The following is a 20,804-nucleotide window of genomic DNA, read 5'->3' as shown; positions in this document are numbered from 1 at the left end:
TTTGCTGAGCATGGGGAGCAAGGCTGTGCCGGGCTGGGTTCAGCCATGTTGTGAGCCTCCCGCTCTAATTAGCGGGGAAAGGATAAAGTGTCATTCGCTTGGCATTTTCTTGGTGGTGGTACCGGGTGTGTGAGAGCCGAAAGGCAGCAGCAGAAGATAGGTGGAGGGGAGGGAGGGAGCAGGCAGAGAAAACGGACAACTTTCCCAGGAGCAGGCGAGCACGTTGCCTGCCTGGGAAGCGGGCAGAGCTTGTTTGGAGGCTGCATTGTCTCTTGTGGGAATTGGTTGAGGCCTAAACCCAGCCCTGGCAGCAGCAGCTGTACTTTCTGTTCGAAGCTGCCGAGAATGGATCCCAACTAAGATGTCATCCCAGGATGTCGGCAATTAACGCTGTGGCAACGCTGGCTGTTTTCTGTTCAGCCAGGCTTCCCTGTAGGCCATTCAGATTTCCCTGGCAGCACTGTCAAACAATCCCTGTTGGTCCCCAGCTCTGCGCTGATTCTCAGTGCTTTGCTTCTGTTTTAGCAGATATCTCAGAAGAGAATAAAGCTGATTTGAATTTCCTGAGTTGTGGTTGCCGCTCTGTGGGTCACACTGCAGTGCTCTGGCTCGTTTAGAAAGGGATCAATGACTTATAAGAGCCTCAGACCATCCCCCCCACATGCTGAGAGGAAAATGGGACAGAAACATCCTTTCTTTGAGGAAGGAAAAAGCTGAACCTCCTTTGCCCTGGGCTCCTCCAACCTCCTGCTCAGGCTGCCCTTTCAAGGGAGGAAGAACAGCCCCTCAGCCCAGGCACATCTTTGCTGGCTAAAGATGGGGTAAAGCTGTGCATTGCTCCAGCTGAGAGTCTGCACTGGTTAGGGGTTTTTTGGTTTTTTTCCCCCCTTCAATACTTGCAAACGTTATAAAACAGGCATGCAAATTAGGCTGCCTTAGGCCAGCTCGTTTCCATCAGCCCCCCTTGATCTCCAAGGGATGCCAACAGAGCAGCACTTCTTCCCCTGAGGAAGTGCTCTGCAAACCAGCTGAGATGCAGATGACGAGTCCCTTTCGCCCTCCCCAAGGCTCTGCGCACTGTCCGGAGGCCCTGACTGTGCCTGCGAGCGGGGGCCCTGGCTGCAGGGATGTAGAAGCACATCCCACCAGAGCCTCTGCCCGACGGAGTCCTCAGGGTTCTCTGGGCTCTTCTGTTCCCTGCTCCAGGGCAAGTTTGGTGGCTCTCCCATGCTTCCCCAATCACTGGAATGAAAAATAACTGTGCTGACAAGTTAAGCCTCCCCATGCCAGCTGATTTGGGTCCTCACAGAGCTCCGCAGAGGGCTCCCGAAGGAGCCGCGTGCTAAATCTCACTTAGAGCATCATTTGCATATGTAGGATCGGATGTATTTTTATTTCTTTTTCCACAACTTCTATTTCTGGATGAAACAACTAATTTTATGTTTACGATATAACAAAAGAAAATCCCAGCAGATTTACTGTTTCTCAGATTTTCCCATTACATTTTCATAGAAGCCAGTTTCCCCTGACGCCAGAGGAAGATCCCAACAAGGAGCAGTCTTTCAGGGAGAGAGGCAGAAGGAAGTCTGTCTCTTGAATGCTTAAATCTAAGTCAGGACTGCTGTGGTCCTGTCCCCAGCCACAGGCTTCTGCCTCTGCTCTTGGGCCAAAGAGCCAGTTTAGGGAGGTGATCCAGCGGAAAAAAAAAAAGGAGCTGGCTCAAGGGAAGGGGTAGGAGCACATGGAGGAGGGTGGGACTGCAGCCACTCCAAATTACATCATGTTAAACTGCTGTGCAACCACGCCCTGAGTGCTTGTGCTTATCTTTGAGCTGCACAAATCCTCTTTTGAATGGTCACAAGAACAGGCAATGCTCTTTCTAGGGCACAGCATGTGCAGCTGGGCAAGGGGAGGAATGTATGTGGGTTTTAGTCTGGAAACTGCTTCTTAGCAAACAGATTTTGCAAAGCGCTGGATGCTCCCACGGTCTCTTGACTCCAGTGGCAAGGTCAAACTGGAGGGTAGTAACAACGAGCAGAGAGATCCGCTCCTGTTGTGCGTAACACAGCTCTGCTCTTTCCTCAAATCTTCCAAGTTTCTGTCCCGCAAGTGGTGGACTTATCGCCTATTCTGAGGTGACCCAGATGTAAGCAGTGAGATGCAGGTCTTGCTAGTGCCACTGAGCGATACCAGAAGGAAACCCCTTCGGAAGAGGGGAAAACGAGCCCGGGCGATTCGGTGCCGGGGGAGAGGTGGCAGCGGTGCGAGCAGCCCTTCCCCTTGTAGCTCAGCCCTGAGTTTGTTCAGCTCAACATTACCCCCTTGTGGGACATAGGTGGAAATTCAGACTAGTGCCAGTTCCCCTAGCAGGTAGGTGTCCTGGGGCAGTTTTGGCTGTAGCTTAGGGCAGTCTTGCTGGCAACAGATGCAGCATGTCCTTGAGAAAATGCATGGTGTCAGAGAGTGTCCAGCTGCTTGTGGCTGGCGTGCAACACCTTCCTAGACACAAACGGTGGTTATGTGCTTGGAAAGCCCAACTTGCAAGGGAGGGAATTTGTGTATTTTGCCGATAGAGAAAACTATGCAAAAGCTTTCACGTTGCACACAGACCTGTGTCTCCTTGTCTCCTTGCACGTTTGTCCTTTACTGAACACCCCAGCACATTGAAAAGCAATGTTTGTCCAGGCAGTTTGCAAATGATGAACTCTTGTGAATGACAAATCTCTCTGTGAGCTGTTTTCATTGTGGGACTGCTTGGTAAGTTTGGAAGGGGATCTTAAGTTTAGTTATTCAAGAGTGTGTTATCATTGACATATAATAGGTAGACTGCCAAGCTGTGCTTCATACAGATGTATACACTGTAGTGTCGTAAATACTTTGAGTTGGTGTAGAGTTAGCGCTGGAAGAGGCAACTCTACATAGCCCAGGCTGCTGGTTTCTACCTCTGTTTTTCCCTGCTTTGTGCCCACCAGGGCCACCTAGTAAAGCAGTGGGGAAGGGGCAGGAGTTCAGACCAACCTGCTGTGGAAAAGGTTTGTTCCAGTTCAGACCAGCTCCCTGATTTGTCTCAGTGGGCAGTCACCCTTAGCTGATACATCAAAGCATGGGGGCCAGAGAGTGGAAACTGGCCACGAAGAGGGGATATGCAGGAGCTGCTGAAGGTTGGGTTGAGCCAGGGTGGGTTCCAGCTCAGGTTCAAGCCACACCCAAAAAAGTCTTGGGGTTTTGGATCTTTTCAAGCAGGAGAGAGTTGACAAAGGGATTGAGACAGATGGCTCAAATCTGAGTGGTGTGAGTGCCAAATGTGCCTGGGATGATCTCAGCCGGCCCCCGGAGGATGACGAAGACAGCAGGAGCATTTGCATTGGGACCCAGCCGCGGCGGCTCTCTGGGAAAGGTAAGAGGTCCTGGGCCCAGTGGCTGTCATGACCTTTCGGCTTGTTTTCTGGTGGGTCTGGGCAGTGGGCTGAGTCATGCAGCATCTTGGGGTTCATAACAAACACCACAGTTACTGGAAGGCTCAGTATGTCTCAGGGGAGCGAAATGAATTTTGGTGTGGCCTCTTTGAGGAAGGCAGGAGAGAGGAAAAGAGATCTTTGCACTGTTTTGTCTAAATGTTTCTTTCAGTTCTTAGGCTATTTCTAATCTAAATCTGCAAAGTTAAACTGAGCAGTGGGTGAAACCAGGACTGTAAACACCTGCAAGGTGAAGCAATTGCATTTTCCCAGGCTGTGCTTCCTTGTTAACATTGTCACTTCTTGGGTGACAAGTTGGACTGACACTGCATGTTGCTGTAGCTGAACTCAAGTGATTCTTGCAAATACAGAACTCTGAAAAGAAGAAATAAAATACGGTGGAGTTCCCCTTTGCAGTGAGATGCCGTCTCAGGGTACAGATGTCATAGCCATTACACATATTTGAAATTATGCATGTTACCTTTCAAATGGGTGAAGCAACGTAAAATTTGAGGGCTTGAGATTTCCTGGAATTAACGATGGTTTCCACAGGAATGGTATCTTACTTGTTTTTAAGTCCATGGTAAAAAAAATATTTAAATGCATATAGGGTTCCTTCTGGCTTCTGTGCTAGTATTTTGAACTGCACTGGATCTAAAAAGCCTATTTTCCCTCAGCTCTGCAAATTAAAAGCCCAAGACAGGTATACACGATGATATTTGTATATCCTTCAAAAGATTTTGAAATAATTTGGATATTTTTTTCTCTACCCGATTTCCACATTTCTCAAAAAAAGATGAGGAAACTTCTAAGAAAGGTAGGAAATCATCCTATTAAAGTATTTGGCCATTGGACATTATAGGAAAATGAAAAAGTAAAAAGACTGCATCTGAACTGGGTAATTTGCAGTTTATTTTCAAATGTGAGCTTGAGGCTAAAGTTTGCTCTGCATAAAATTCCTTTCTTTTGTGAATCTTGTTGTCAATTAATCAACAGATTTGCAAAGCCAATTGCAAAAACTCAGGAACTTCCTCGCACTCATTTGGTAAAGGAACAAATTCCTGTTATGCCTAATGGGAAAAGTGACATCCAGTGCAAAGGCTGGAAGTGTCAGGAGGTTCTGTGAGAGCTGCAGAAACAGCAAACACCTCGTTTTTATAAAGTGAAATAACTCCTAAGGTGCAGGAAGAGCTGTTAAGAATTCACCCTTGGCATCTCTTCATTTCTTTCTGAAGGGGAAGAGTTTAGATGAAACACATCATAGAAACAGGCCTTTAAAAAAAAAAGCTGACATCTCCTTGTGTCTGTGATGTTTCTGGGGACTCTAAATCATGTTAAAAAAAATTCTCTCTGCAGATACAGAGCAAATCAGGGAGACTTTGCGGAGAGGGCTTGAGATAAACAGCAAACCTGTTCTACCTCCGATAAATGCACAAAGACAGAATGGGTTGAACCACGACCGAGCACCGTAAGTTTCACCCTGCACACTCAGATGGTGGGAGGAGGGAGGCTAAAGAGCTCAGCATGGAAAACAAAGTTAAAGCTGAGTGGGAAAAGACTTGGCAACGGGAGAGGAAGGCTAGCAGCAAATACTTGCAAAGCGCAAGGGTAGAGGGACAAGAGTTGTTGAGGTTGGGTTAATGGGCTCAGGAGGGCAGATTTTGAGACGGGTTTTGGGCAAAGCTTGCTAATGCAGAGTGGCTCTGACTATGTTCTGTAAAACCCGCTGTTCACAGTGTGCAGTGTTTGAAATCAGACTGGACTGAGCCCTATAAAATGTACTGTGGTGAACAGCGCTATGGTATCCAAAGAGCTGGGTGGCATAGATGAGTGTTTGCTGATATTTTTGCCTGAGCATTTTGTTTTCAAGCTCATAATTACAAACGTTTTGGTTAAAATGTTTTTCTTTTTTTAAGTGACTTTGATCTTGCCTTGCTTAAGCAGGCAGGTACTGGCAGTAATTACATGCCAATACCACCCTGGTCTCTAATAGTCTGTAGACTAACAGGTGATTTAAGTGGAACGAGGTGGGCCTGTAGATCTCTCCTCATTTGCAACTTTTGACTTTAGTGAATCTATAGAAAAAATCTATAGATTCTATAGAATCTATAGAACCACAGAAAATTACCTGTGGTTTCAAGCCATCTGCAGTATCTGCACTTCGTCTTTTTGGGTTTCTCCCCTTCCCCTCTTAGGCTTATTTCAGTTGCTAGTTAAATGTCTTTCCATCAATTTTAATGTTTTCATCTAAATGATACAGAAAGGCATGCATCTTTGCTGCACTCTTTCATCTTGGTATTTCCTTTGGTTTCCTAGTCTCTGATGAACATTTGTGCTTTCTTGTTCCAAGAGTAAAGATCATCATGAAATCAGCTCTTTCCTGTAGTGCCAGGCAGGGACAGCATCCTGCTCTGTTTCGATTCCTGTTTCTTTCTTGATTCAAGCATTTCATGAGAAAAATATTCCTCATGCTTGCTTAGGACCCTGATGTCCTTTCTTGTTCCTTTTTGTGGATGACTTCTGATTTGCCTTATGTATGCATGTTTCTGAGTTGCCTAATCCTTTGGGGTAAGTATTATGTCAATTGCTGATGCTGTGTACTAATATGAGATATTGGTGCTTATAAAAAAAAATCTCAAGTGGCTTTATTATTGCTTTAGGAATAATCTTACTTTGGTAATATAGTAATTATATGGAGCCAGATTCTGACCTGACTCAGATTTTGAGTAGTACTTCCCTGCCTGAAGGTTGGTCCCATTGGACCATAGGTTGGTCCTGTTGGCCCCACCGAAAAAATAAAATTATACCATCTGAATTGCACTAATCACACCCAGCTTTGGAAGGCTCAAAAGTATTGAGCAGGATTTGTCACAGATGCTGGGCTCCTGCATGAATCTGCATGCCCAGTAAAAGCTCTGAGTTCGCAGTAGTTGGGGACGACCAGAAACATTTGGGGTGCACATCAGGTCAGGGAGGCAGCTGATGGGCAAGCCTTAATGCTGGGAGGCAGTTGTTGCTTAGATAAGAAAGCTTTACGTTATTCAGGGTAAGATAAACAGAGATATGCTCAAGACAGAGTGCTGAAAGGTTAGCAGAGGTCTAAGATGAAGCACACAAATATTTACCTGGGTTTTTAACTGTTCTGAGACAGGGAGGAAGGCAGGTCAAATTCAGAGCCTCATATCCATGACAGTGCTCTTTGTTGCAAATCTCTCTTACCTGTAGCAGCTGCACACCCACCCTACCTAAAGCCTGAGTGGTAGGAATGGCTGGTTCCCAATGTTTGCCTCCTAGAAGATCAATACATTTCTCTGAGGTCTATGGTTACCACTGTGGAAACTGATAGCTAGCCTGTTTCTCCATAATAGCAATTCAGTTAAGGAAAGAGAGCTATCAGCTGTGTGTCCTGCCAGTCGTTACTCTGGTGATAGTATCCGAGGGATAGAGGAGATCTCCTCAACTTAAAACAGCAATGTGTCCTAATACTTTCTTCCTCTGTCTTACTGACTACTTTGAGAGGAGTTTGGAAAAGGTCTTATTCTACTTGTGCAGTGGCTTCTCTTCTCCAATTCATGTAGCAGATACAATGGGACTTGTTCAATGCATTGACCATACTGAGAGGGGTGGTTTGTGCTGGAAAGCAGTGTTTACTCACAACCTCTAACTAACTAGTACTTAAATCAGACCTGATGATTACCCGTACTGTGGCTAAAACTTATCAGTCAACATATTTTCCAGCACAGTGCGGTATAGATGAAGCAGAAGAGGAAGATCTTATTAGGTCTCAGCCTTTCTTAATACACTGTCTCAGCATGTCTTACGCGTTTGAGCAAAGTTGCTCAACATGCTATTAAGTACATGAGCATGATCTGGAGACTCTCTAGCTGCTGCAGAGGGCTGTAACTTAGGAGTTCAGCTTTTGCATTTAGTAATATATCTACATCCATGTTTCCTACAGGTACCTGCAGTGGCAAAGGCTGAGACACAAAAGACAGAAAACCCAGTGCAGATATAGTTGTTTCATAAGACTTACAAGCACCTGAGATGAAGGACAAGTCTGCACATAGATCTGGTCCTTCTGGTGCGATCCTTGCTTGGGCTTGGTAGGGGTGGGACTCAGTTCTGTCCTTCACTGTAAATCTTTTGTAATCAAAGGCGAGTGATTTAGCTATTGAACTTCAGTTCTGAATCTATAAAATGGGACTAATAACAGTGTCATCTTCTTGAGGCACCACAAGGATAAATATGTTAACGATTATGAGGTGCTGGCTGATGGGAAGCAGGCTTGTGTGTAATCATATCCTGCACTGTACACATCAGACCATAAAATATCAAACCCGTGGTTCGTTGCAAGGGTCCTGTGAATAACTGGTGCATTAGAGGCTCCTCGGGAACTTGACAGAAACGCTCTGTTGGGGCATGGCAAATTGTTCCAAATCTACTTTCCACAGGGAGCACTGCAGAACCCCAGGCTGTCAAATTTGCACCCAGCTGACATTAGGACGTTAAAGTCTGACACAGACTCTAATGGCTTCGTGCAGAAGAGGAATGTGCTGTTTATTTATCATAGATTTGCAGCCACCAACTGCTTTCCTAGTAGCTTTCTTCCCTTTCTTTTATCCTAACCCTACCACCCACACACAATAATCTATCAGGGTTTAAAGCAGACAACCTGTTCTGCATTCAGCGTCACAAAATAGTATCAGAAACACTCAAACTTTCAAATACTTATTTGTATAAAATGTGGAGGATCCAGATTCCATACAGATTTCCCTGTCTTTGTGTAGTTACAGTTTTCAGCGCTTATGCAGAAGCCTTACATTGTTTGGTTGCAGATAGGGCTTGATTCAGTGTTCTGGCTCCAGCAAAGCACATACTTACATGTTAAGCATGCATATTACCAGTTGTTCACTGTCCTAGAGTCCTAAAAAAAAAGTTCCTTTGAGAAAAAGCTGGTTTCTGTCAAAACCCTGTTGGGCAGCTGTAGTACTTTGATTCATTAGTGTTATTACTGTAGACTGTGTAGCCCTTTTTCTCCTAAGGATATGAATAAAAGCACTCTTAATGCTTAAAACTGCATCGGACATCTGTTTCTCAAAATGACTGTTAGCTCAGTTCATAAGCAGCCATTAAATCAGTTCGTACGCATTAAACAAAAGAACATGTAAATTAATCTTTGGAAACATGACTAATCATTTCGACCATAGGTAACATAATACTCTTGATTACTGCTTGGAAAAATGAGGCGTGTATGAATACAAATGTACTTTACAGTGGCGCGTTATTTATTCCTTAGGACCCATCAGCATAGTAGATGCTGCTCAGACAGACAGAAGGGCAAGGCTCCCAGTCTCCCAAACCGTGCAGGTTCACTCTTGTTGGATACGGCGAGCTGTTACCCATAGGGAACATTCACATGTCAGACTAAACACTGCTGCTAAGACCTCAGTGGGCTGGAAGCTCCAGATGTCAAAGTTCAGTGACACTTGTGGAGTCTTGCTTCATTCGCTATTTAATTTCTTGATGTAATAAGTTCTGGGGCTGAGTCTTTAATTGTCCCTGGCAATTAGCTCTGTGCTCTCCTGTGAGGTAGGTGAGTAGTATCTCCACTTTACAGATGAGGACAGAGGAGTTAATTTGCCACAGTTGCAGTGAGAGCCAGGGTAGGGATAGGGGAATTCTTGACTTTTTCCACCCCTCAAGGGTCCCCTTGATCACGCAGTGTTGCTGAAAGTGATGTTTTTCTGCCCCTTGGCTGACTCAGACCGTTCTACTGCTCCTGTGAGCTGAGGCATGGAGTAGAAACCTAGCGCTAGCATGCTGCATTACTGCACGTGTTGAGGCTAAAATTATCAGTAATTGTTACATTTCATTATGCCAGGATTCAGGTAATGCCCATGTGCATCCCCGGTGTCTGAAGGTGAGCCTTGAGTGGTGGAAAAAGGTCTCCCAAGGCTGCATGACTTTGACAAGGCTTTTCCAGAGTGTCTCTGCTGTTTATTGCTCTTCCTCTTCTCAAGAAGGATGAAGCGATGTAGTTCAACATGCCTGATTCCCCTATTTCTGTCTGGGATTTCCGAGATAACTGTGCATGCGCTGGTCCCCTCATGCACAGCGGTCATTTGTCCAGGGACCCACAACAGATGCCCCAGAGACCTCAAATCCCATCTGCATTCAATTTCCAGGCAGAAAGACAGGTGGAGTCTAGGGAAACCTGAACATATGGTAGCTCTGTGCCCGTGTGCTAATTCCATCCAGCCCTGAACGGTTTCCAGCTGTGCAGGGAAATGAAGGCAGGTTCCTGGCAAACAGAGAGGGAACAACCCTCAGGCAGGTGGGGCTGGCAGGACTGTCCTGGCTGTGACCTTCTGGTGCACTGCACCCTGAGCATCTCAGGCTGTTGCCCTTCTCCTGTGGGAAGAGGGAGGAGTTGTGTCACTCCAGAAGTCCTCCCAGGATGACCCCAGACTGACACACAGTGTGCCTGGCTTGGAGCGCATGAGTAGGAGTGGCACCACTTGCAGGACTGGAGTCCACTGCCCATGTAGTTCCTCTGACTTGGTAAATAGGGCGTGCTGATTTCTGCTTTCAGTGAGTAGCACTGGGTTAATGCACATTAACAAGCTCCATCTGAGCAGCATTTCTGAGGAAGCTCTGACGGTAAATATCAGGATGTAGGATTTGCTTCAAGGCGAGTCTGCACTTTGCTTCTCCCAGTTGCACTGGGTTTTGATTGCTGCTTTACTTGGGCGGAGGGGAGCTGTTGTCTGTGTATCTGGTTTCCTGTCTTCAGTTCTTGGAGGCAAACTTTTACATAAAGGGGAGCATTTCAGCATTCTCTGAAACTGTCTAGTTCTGGCTAGACTTTCTGATTCTGCAACCACTAAGCAGTAAGTTTCCAATCCAGTCCTGCTTATTTAGGCATGCTCTCTCATCGAGACGCTGTTCAGTGGTGTCTTGCTTGAGTTAGGAATGCTGAATGGGGGGAGGCAATATACTTTAGGGAGTGTCTCTCAGCATGAGGCTGAGTGCTGGGTGACAAGCCTGCGAACTAGGAAAGCAAATGTCTGGAAAACCAGCGTCAGCAGAAGTGCAGAGCGGTCACCATGCTAATAATTTGCACTTCTACATAGCTTTCCCCATCTAAGAATCTAAAAGTGCTTTGCAAACATTGACTTAATCCTTGCAACACCCCTACGTGGAAAAATGTCTCAGTTTTACAGACGGGGAACCTGACGCATAAAAAGAGTTGTTTGACTTTGCCCATGAGCCTGCAGGATGCCAGTGGCACAGGCTGGATCTCTCAATCCCAGTTCAGCTGCAGGTTTGGAACAGTCTGGCCCCTGCAAGCACTGACAGTAGTTATTATGCAGCTTTCCAAAGGGATATGTGAGTGGCAAGAAGATTGTTGCTATTGGCGTTGTCCTTGGAGCCCTTCTGTGCCAGGAAATGTACACAGAACATGTTCACCGTCCAGTTTAACCAGGATGATGAGCACCCAGGTCTGAGCACTCGAGTTAGCCTTGTCTCAATGTGACCACAGCAGGAGCTGTGTAACCGTGTCCTCCCCGTTTCTGCACTTGCCTCTGTGCATCTGTGACGTGTCCAGTAACTCTGCGTGCCAAGATGCTTAGGGCTCTTTCCCACAACTGCTGGTTTGCCCGTCAGGGGAAACTGTGGGAAAGACACTGGAAGATTGCCAGCACTTAAGTGATCTTTGACCATATCTTCATCAGGGAGTGAGGAGGTTTGAAGTAGCGATGGGTGGGAAGGGAAGGGAAAAAAAACAAGTGGTCCAACCTTTCTCTCCCAGCTGTGTAAGCTTGCACTATTGGCTTGCATTTGGTAACGCACGGTGCTGGGTTTTGTACCAAGGAAGCAAGGAGCAGTGACTGTAACTCAGGTTAGTGATGCAGTGGGCACCCAGTCCTACAAAGAGCCCCTGCCGTGGCCAAGCTTCCAACAGCGTGTCCTTTGTGATTTCGGTACCTGGGAGGGTAACTTGGAAATGCAGCAAAATTGTGCTCTGTGTCAGCGACAGAGCTTGGAAGGGAACTGAGACCTTCTTCCATGACAGATCCATGAGATCCAGCGCTCTGATCATAAAGCAAAATGCAAATGCAAGAATAAATAAACCTTTCTTAATCCGATCAACCTGGTTATTCTTGAATCCCATAAAATAACTGCCAGTGGGGTTGCTTGAGAAGAGGTTGCTATAAACATGACTTATAAGGAGGGGACATCCCAACTTTGTGCAACCTAGTGATTGCATTCGTGATTTTCCAGGATCCCCACGGGCTGCTGCTAATTGGCATAAAATTAAGCAGGTTGCAGCCACCCTCCTCTTTAATACAAAGAGAGGGCCCCCAGGAGGCTCTGCAGGTTCCAGCGTGTGGCTGCTCACATGCAGAGGGAGCACAGCACGCTGGGACGTGTAGTCTCCTCGGGCCCTTTCTCCGTGTTGACAGAGGTCTGGGGAAGCTGCAGGCCTTTGCAATGGTTTGACCGCCCCTCTCTCTCTCAAAAAAAAAATCAAATATGGCTTTGGTTAAGTTCATGGACTGTTAATCAGCATTCACAAGATTTAAAAACAAAAAAAACAACAAACATCATTTCCTCCCTCTCTCCTCTGCCCAGAAGCAGACTACTGGTAGAAACCGAAGCTGGAAAAAATAATTGAAAGTCAGCTAAAGTCACCTTGGTAACTGCAGCACTACACTTGCCCAGAACAGGAGACATCAAACCCAACTACAAACAGCTTTAAAGAAACAAAAAGAATGTAATCATCTAAAGAATTAATCTGACAACTGCCCACGTTTACACCTCCCACAAGCTCCCAATCAGAGGGAAATGCGCTTTAATCTCCTCCAACTCCCCTCCAGTTTCACAAAACACGAGATGTGCAGTCCTTAAACTGGGGCATTTCCGGCATGCTGCTTCCATTTAAATCTACTGCCTTTCCTAATGCAGCAGCCCTGGCTTTTGCAGACTTGTTTTTTCTGGACACTGAGAAACATGAATTTTTTTGTGTGGGTTGGATGAAGTATTAAATCTGGAATAGACAAAGTTTGCAACATTTTACGTGATAGTCAGCTAGATCTTAGTCATAACAAATAAAACTCCACTGGCTTTTGCTGCTGATTTATTTGGTGATGGGGTGGAGGAAGCAAAGGCTTATGGGTAACTGACAGTCGTAAAACCAGGGATGTTAGTGTTAGAAAGCAAACTTTTTCTACATTTTCTTCTGAGGCTGAAAACTACAAGCTGTGGATGGCAGCGTGTGTTACGACATGAACTTTTTATTAATAACAACCTAGAAGTCCTGCCGACCCTTCATCTGGACCCTTTGGAAGGGTCAGCACAAGGATTTCCATTCCCAAAGAGAGAATTTTAATGGGTCTCGTTGAGTCCCTGTGTCATGCGACACGTTCCAGAGTCTGAAAGTGATGGCACTGTGGCCTTGTGTTATGTGCAGTCCACAACATGTCCAGAAGTGCCCACCATACAAAACTCTGGTGTAGAAAGGTATAGCTTAGAGAGAAGGTTATTTGGTTTCTGCTATTGGAGTTTCGCCCTTAACTTTAAATAGCTGAAATTGTGTGAGCTCCACTAAAGTAAAACAAGAAACACAGAGACCGTGACTATTTTGGAAAAGTTTTGTGCAAGGGATTAATAATTTCATGTCATTCAAAGTATTAACTACCATTTTGCTTCACTTCTTCACCTTTTTGACAGAAGGGCTGGTTACTTATTAACGTGAAGTCATAATTATTGACAGCCTTAAAGTCATGACAGTTCCGTTTGATAGTTATACATTAGTCAACATCTTCTCTTGAGCGTGTAATGACAAACAGCATTTGCTGTTTTTAATAAGACTTAGAAAGCTTTGCCCCTTGCCTCCAGAATATTGTCGTCATTCCTATTATTGCATTAACAACCGGAGGCTGTTTCCCCTCAGGACCGCGGCCCCATTGTGCTAGCAGCTGTACTGGCTAGCATGGTGGAAACCTAAAAACCCACCTTCAGCTCAGGGGGTTTGGAGCCCAGGGGTATGGGGAACTGTCCTGCGGCTGTCTGTCCTTCTGAAGCATGAACCTACAGTAGCGATTGCCTGGGAGGCTGTTATGGGACGTGCCTGGCGCACTTAGGCAGTCCAGGTGAGAAGGGCACGGTCTCTTGTCTGTAGCAATAACATTGCTGTAAAATTCCTGATCTGCTCCAGGGTGCATAAACTCTGGAACTACATTTAACGAGTGCAAGCTTGTGGCCTCCTTGAAAACCATGCGTTGCTAATGGCTGACCCTTTTGGTAGGGATTGATAAATGAATGATTGGAAGTGGTAGACCACAGGCTGACTTTCCCACAGCTCACTGTGTATATAAGATCTGATAAGGAAGTTGAGGCAAAGCTTAGCTTAAGGTCAACTGATCATTAATCAACTGTAACTGCACTTCTCAGGTAATCAGCCTGCAAAATGCTGGCCCACTCCACTCTTTGAAGACCCCACCTACAAAGAGCTGTAAAATGTTTGCTGAAGGAGATTAAACACAGCTTTAAGTGCCACCTATAGACTACAAAGCACGTTGTGTCTTTGCTTCAGGGTTAACCCACCAGACTGACACTCTGCTGACTGTCAGTCCATCAGCCCACCCCATGCATAAGCTGTATCCTGACCTACTGTGTCCTTGCTGAGTCCATTAATGCTTTTGTGTGGTGCTAAGGCAGGACATGGGACACGTTTTACAGCTTTTATCCTGCAGGGAGCTGAGCTGCTCTCATTTTTTTTCCTGCATGTCCCTGACCTGGCCACGCAGGGTATTTGCAGGGAGGCACTGTGAAATATCAGTTTAGCTTGTATCCTCATTTCCGAGTGGGCAGCTCAGCAGCCTGGGTGAAAGGCTCACCTGGGACTAGGTGACCTGGCAGAGGCAATAGGCTGATCTGCTTTGGAAGCCATACTGAACTGTATTACTATGTGTGTGGTGGATGGGAGTAATTTTGGGACAGCGCCCAAATGTAAAATCAAGTAGAGGTGTGATCTAAGTCAGCGCATGAGGGTCAAGCTGTTTCTTTACAATTATTTCCAGATGTACGTTAAAGATGGCTCCACTTGGGTGGAGGAAGGATCCAGGCTTGTTTTAACAGTGTTCCCAAATGGAGCCACAGCCTGATAGCCTTGTTTGGCTTTTGGTCTGTCTGGCACGATGGAACCATGTTGCAATATGGCATCTTTCAGCTCCCTCCTGCTTTCCCCGTCCCCCTCCTCTCGTGATTCTGTACTATAGAAACTATCTTAACAAAGTCTTACCTCTGTTAAGTTCATGTGGAACGCCAGGTCACAAAAATATAAATCGCATATCAGACACATCACATCAGTCCGTGTCATCTGCAAAAATTGTAACCCCTCTGTCCTTCATTCTTCTGGACTGTCAAGTAAGGGATTACGATGATGTTCTTTGAACACATAAAGTGTTTATGGTCAAGTATTTTGAGATATACCAGGATTCTGTCTGGCAAAGTTCCTAATCGTGTAACAACATAACCTTTAGTCGTAGCTTCACAATATGCTGGCCTTGCAGAAATGAAGGAATAAATAAGAAAGCAAAGCTGCATTGTCTTAAAGCAGCCCCACTTACAAGGGAAAACAATCTGCGGATGTCCTACTTGTCACATGTAGAGTCCATCTTGTGGCTGTTGCACTTCATGCTGGTGGAAGCAGACTGTTCTCAAAACCTTTTGGTTGAACTGTGGAAAGAAATGATTTGGAGACAATTGTAGGGATGCCTCAGACCTCAAAGATATTTGAGCAAGGGCACAAGGGACTGGACAACTCTTTCCTGCAGGCCACTGCCTAAAAATCCTGAAGATAAAGCAAAAGCAGGAGGGAGGGCATACCTAGTAATTCTTCCAAGCCATTTTATAGTGGTTTGGGGTTTTGGAGAGTGTAGTTTTGCTCCACTTCTTCCCAGAAACTTTTATTTCTTGTATGCTGGGAAGGGATGCACCATGCGTGTGCACCCATTCAGATCGTAGGTCATCAAATCAAGGTGAAGAGCTGCATGCTGCTACCGGTAGTCTGAGGGATGCTGCATCTCTGTAGGGGTGATGAAAACTCAAATGTGTCTTCATAACAGTTTGGTCCTGTGTCCTTCAGTATTCACACAATCGCTCTGAAACGCAGCAAAAATAGCACACAGCACTGGGATCCTAAATATATGCATTTTGTCTCTTCTCTTAGAAGCCGTAAGGACAGTTTAGAAAGCGAGAGCTCAGCAGCTATCATTCCTCATGAGCTAATCCGCACGAGACAGCTGGAGAGCGTACACCTGAAATTCAACCAGGAGTCCGGAGCTCTCATTCCCCTCTGTCTAAGGTGAGTGAAGCCATCCTCCTCCTCCTCAGCTTGTGCTAACATGCCGCTTTTGCCTTGTGGCATTGTTTCACCATACAGACATGCATGCAATGGGTCTTTAAAGGCCAGAGCTGAGATATTTTGCCAAAACACATTAGAAACAGATGATTCTTTGCGTGTGTGTTCATCGTGGTAAGATTGTTTCTCATTCTTTTTATGTCCTCCAGTGTATTTTGAGTGCTGAAATAGGACAGGGTTAGGATAGGGATTTTTTTATTAGTCTAATGCTGGCAGTTCTGTGATAAAGAAGGGATGATTTACTATATTCTGTCAAAGAAAACTCTTAAGTTGTTAATTCTGGCTTATGGACTCAGACACAAGTGGTTGTGCAAAGCCTGTTTGCAGTCAGTTTATGCATGCAAGTGTGGTTTTTAGACAAATTATGTCACTTGCACGATTGAAGGAACAAAACATTGCGTGCATACTGTACATGTTGTCTTTTGAAGGTTCAGGCTGTGCATACCACTGTAAGTGACTTTTCTAGGTTTCCACAATTTCAGTCAGCACTATTTTTAAAAATACCTGTGGCAAATGTAGTCCTTAACACAAAGATCAGCTGTGGGGTAGAGACAAATGATTGCAGGTGACTGAGTTACTTTAGCTTAATGAGTTACATGTCTGTAGTATCAGAGTTATCAGCAGCAGGTACATACTCACCTGTGCCTGTTGAGAAACCAATGGGATACTTAACACAAACGTATTTTATTTTACATCACAAATCTGTGAACAGTCTGTCCTGATCAGTTACCACAGCTCAGCTGACCAGCAGTGACGCATCAAGCAACTGTGGCTCTGTTAGGCACTATATATCTTACCTGAAGTTTTCCCCCTTGCATGTCGGAAGCCATGCATGCATGTCACACATGCTCTGAGCCTAAATACCAGAGCCATGATTTTCCCTGTGGAAAGCATTGAATGAAAAAAAGGGACGTGATACTGTAGATCATCATGTATGTGTATTTTCTAGGCATTTGCTTAAGTAATACAGGTTACATTCATCAAGCACCAGGGCAATGGATTACGAAGTATTGTCACGGTAGGTAAGTTTGGCCCCACCGATGAGCCTGCTTAGAAATGCATCTTCATATTCCCACATGATGTGGGGTCTGGATTCTCTTCTGCAGTTTTCATCTTAATGAAAGACTGGCAGGCCCCTGCCTTACATACATCAGCACCTCATTGTGGGGATAGGCATGCAGTGGGATTTAAATGTATTCTAGTTCTGTAACAAGGCCTTGAGATTAAGGACGGAGATAAGGGGGAACTCCATGCCTCAGGAGGAGGCTTGTGGCCTGCTTCGTGGAGCAAATCAGTCATATATTTATATCAGTCAAACATTAATAGCTGCTGCCTTCAAAATGGTTTCCCATGCTGATGGCAGAAGCTATAGCGATATATCTTCATTATTGTGTTGAACGCTGCTCACACCCTCTTAATTCACACACATATGTTTTATTCCCCAGGGGAAGGCTCTTACATGGACGGCACTTTACATATAAAAGTATTACAGGGGATACAGCAATCACGTTTGTATCAACGGGAGTAGAAGGAGCCTTTGCTACAGAAGAGCACCCCTATGCAGCACACGGACCTTGGTTACAAGTGAGAGAGCCTCCTTCCTTTTTCTCCCCTTTCCTCCTTTACTGTGTCCTAAAAATGCTCCTGCTAAAGGCTTATGTGGTTTAAAAGTGTAACAAACCTGTATTTTCTGCTGCAACGTCTCTCATAGCTCTTGCATAATATTTTCAGTAATTATGGACTCAAAACTGTTTGGTATTGGGTGAACTGTTACTATTTATATTAATGGAACTCAAATTGATAAGCAGTGGCTGGAAAGTTCAAAAATCATCTGTGAATACAGTAGTGTCCATTTCCTGGAGTCAGAGAACACTTTACAGGCTCTATTTACTCTTGATTTCTTCCAGAAAGGAATTTGGGGAGGCAGAGTGGAATGACCTAAACAAGAATGGAGCCAGGGCGGAAGAGCCAGAAAGCTGTGGGACTGTGATCCTACAGAGCCAAGATCTCAGTTTTACATCATCCCTAGGAGGTGCAGCACAGAGAGCACAGCTTCTTTCAGTTTTAGCTCTTTCCTATTGATTCTTTGACAAAAGCTCGTGGTTGCTTGAAGCACCCACACATTTTCTGCACCCAGATTTTTTCTGTATCACAGATTTTCCTTGGAAACTCCCCATCTGCTTGGTGTTGAGGGTCAGCCCTGCAGAGCAGTGATGCACTAATGATTTGATGGCGTAGCGCTATTCTAACCTTGAGTTTCTTCATGGTTATAAACATATTGCGAAAATAAAAAACCTTTGGGGAATGTGTTCATGCAGAAAAGCCCATCTCTGAGGGGCTATATGCATGCAGTACGTCTCTGCCTTCACTGTTACTGTGGCATTCCTGCCTCCCCTTCTGCTTGTAAGGCAGGGGGTTGTTTTAGCATTGCAGTGTTGCAGTTAACCTTCCAGCGACTTGTTTTCAAGGCATTCCACTGCCCGTATTCATACGTCTGGAGGACATCATACCTTGAAATCTGTACGACTTGTAAAGGAGCTGATCTTGGCTAGAATCATCTTGTGTGTAGGGATTTTCAAAGAGCTTGTGTGCTTTGATTGTACTGACTGGAAAGTGCAACACTCCTGTAATGATTAACAGCAAACGGTCAGGTTTAAGGGTGGGTCATTTGCTGTTGGTTCCTGTGCTTGCCAACACATGATACACAGGATCTTGTGACTGTGTTAACTCCAAACATAAGAGTGTTTGTTTGCATTTACATCACATCTCAAAACGTATTGATGTGTTGAGTAGTCGGGTAACCTCTAAACAGTGAAGAATGGCAATAATTAGGTCACCATTCAGACATGTAACTAATATTAACCCTTATGAACCTGTTTGCTTCCATGCCTGCTGAAAATTATGGAAGTTTTTTGGAGTAGGTGGGAGGGAAAGATGGAGAATTGCTGGCTTCTGAGAGGTAGGGAGAAGCAAGTTCCCTTGCTTGTCTTCTACACATGGTCAACGTATTGGATCTTCTCGTCTGATGTGACTGGCTCTGCTGCTGGCTCCTGCCCCATCCTGTGATGAGAATGAAGGAGGACAGACTGGGTGGGGGAGGAAGGGAGGCTACAAGCAGCATGGGACAAGAGGAGGAGCACCAGGTTGTGTGAGATACATGTGGGAGTGTCTGAGCCTCTTGGCTTAATATGCAATGGGAGGCTTGATCTGTGCTCAGCAGTCCCTTGTGGTGTTGGGAGCGGAGGAGGGAGGTTCATGTGGCTTTACTTCAGAAGTAAAAGAACTTGTGGTGCATAAAATTTCCAAGGAGGAGAGCTGTGTTTGGTTTAGTCCCTTGCAGCCTGGGCTGGCCAAGTTGGCAAGCCCTGCAAAGCTTTCACAGCAAGGCCCAGAGAGGATTTTCCTCCTCCCTCGCTTGGGACCCCAGGCACAGCGATGAGCTCCAAGGAGAGTTGGTGGCTGAAAGCAGATCACTGCAATGCAGGGGCTTGTTGCAAAGACAAGTAAATGGAGGGACCGTGGAGAGGAAGAGAGGTGGCAGGCATCTCCTCCTGTGGACTTTTTCCCTATCTTAGGGGAGGAATAATAGCCTGAAAAATCCTGGCCTCGACTCTGCAGCAGCCAGAGAGTGACTCCTCTTGAGCCGGAGCTTTGGTACAGTGAAAGCCCAAACCTGCAGACTAAACACAGTACCTCCTGTTTATATCTCGTGGGCTGGAGTGGAGCGTGTCCAAGGTGGGACAGGCCGGAGAGCTGCTGCACAGTCTAGCAGCGCCCGCTGCCCGGGCTGAGCAATGAGCTGAGAGTCGCTGGGCTCCAGAGGAGGGTTAGCAGATGACAGGAGTTTGGCAGGTCCCAGCGCCATTGCTACCAGACAGGTGTCCGTATCGCCACCGCAGCTGGTACTCTGCGGGAGCCATTTTAGCAGTCTCAGCAGAAAAGGCAAGGAGTCATTAAACCACAGAGATTGTATGCCCCATTTCTATCAACAGTCTTTCCAGGTCACGTTTGAGGCATGTTAGTAGGGGAAGCCTGTCCTGCTGCTGCCCATGCTCTGGGGATGATTAGATTATTTCATTCTCCAGAGCTGTCAAATTGGCACCTTTCCCAAGTACTTGGATTTTTTTTTTTTTTTTTCATTTAAGTAACGTTTAATTAGTTCTGAGAAGCTAAATTCTATTAAAGGTCTAAGCATGTCAGGCTGGTTTATTTGTGAACTTCTTCTACTGTGTCATGTATTGTTGACTAGGGAAATTGCTTTGACTCAGAAATGTACAAACATATTCAAGAAGTCCTCCTTGTTAACACTAGACTCCTGTTTATATGCTAGTTACCGTGGCAAAGTCTCTGATGTGTAACACTTGCATTAACATTACACATGATCAAAGGCTTCCGCGGTTCTTTCTTCCACTCCCCCTTCCCCCAGTGCTGTGACAGCAGAGCCCCCACGCTGCCTCCTAAGCACCTCTCCTCTCCTTTCCAAGGGGTAGATGTTCCAGATTCACAGAGGAAGGCTGTGCAGGAGGTGTCTGGCCCCATGTTGGAGGGTTAAGGATGCTGATCATGCAGACAGACTGACATTAACTGCCCCACAGTGACATTCATATTCGTGGTGGAGTGTCCAAGGTTCTTGGTCCAACATCTGAGCTGTGCCAAGCATGCAATTCATCACAGATCAACCTTGTTTGTCTCTAAACCTACCCAAAGCAAGGTGAGGCTGTGCATGTGTTCTCCCTCCCTCCCTTACTTATGTTCCGGCAAATGATAGAGACAGTCTGTTGAAATGTCTTACTGATCAAGCCCGTCCCAATAAAGTTGCCTGAGCCTTTAATACATATTAATATTATCCTGGGGTAGTTTGTGTCAAAGCCTGTCAGCATGCATCATCCTTTGGGAATTACCATCATTAAGTCTCCAGT

General features: G+C 45.6%; 1 protein-coding gene across 3 annotated transcripts in view; it reads left to right on the top strand.

Moving 5' to 3' along the window:
• The window catches only part of SUFU (SUFU negative regulator of hedgehog signaling), a 99,164-nt gene that overhangs the window by 58,201 nt on the left and 20,159 nt on the right, over nt 1–20,804 (top strand). For 2 of the 3 annotated variants that reach the window (XM_075504646.1, XM_075504648.1), the window contains 4 exons: nt 3,241–3,397; nt 4,812–4,923; nt 15,694–15,828; nt 17,331–17,469. In XM_075504646.1, the coding sequence (XP_075360761.1) occupies nt 3,241–3,397; nt 4,812–4,923; nt 15,694–15,828; nt 17,331–17,469 (543 nt within the window). The remainder of the gene's footprint in view (nt 1–3,240; nt 3,398–4,811; nt 4,924–15,693; nt 15,829–17,330; nt 17,470–20,804) is intronic. The other variant, XM_075504647.1, reaches the window with a different exon arrangement.

The sequence above is a fragment of the Mycteria americana genome, chromosome 6, assembly GCF_035582795.1.
Source record: "Mycteria americana isolate JAX WOST 10 ecotype Jacksonville Zoo and Gardens chromosome 6, USCA_MyAme_1.0, whole genome shotgun sequence".
NCBI classification, from domain to species: Eukaryota; Metazoa; Chordata; class Aves; order Ciconiiformes; family Ciconiidae; genus Mycteria; species Mycteria americana.
Note: the sequence above shows the minus strand (reverse complement) of the source record. Positions and strands in the feature narration are given on the sequence as shown.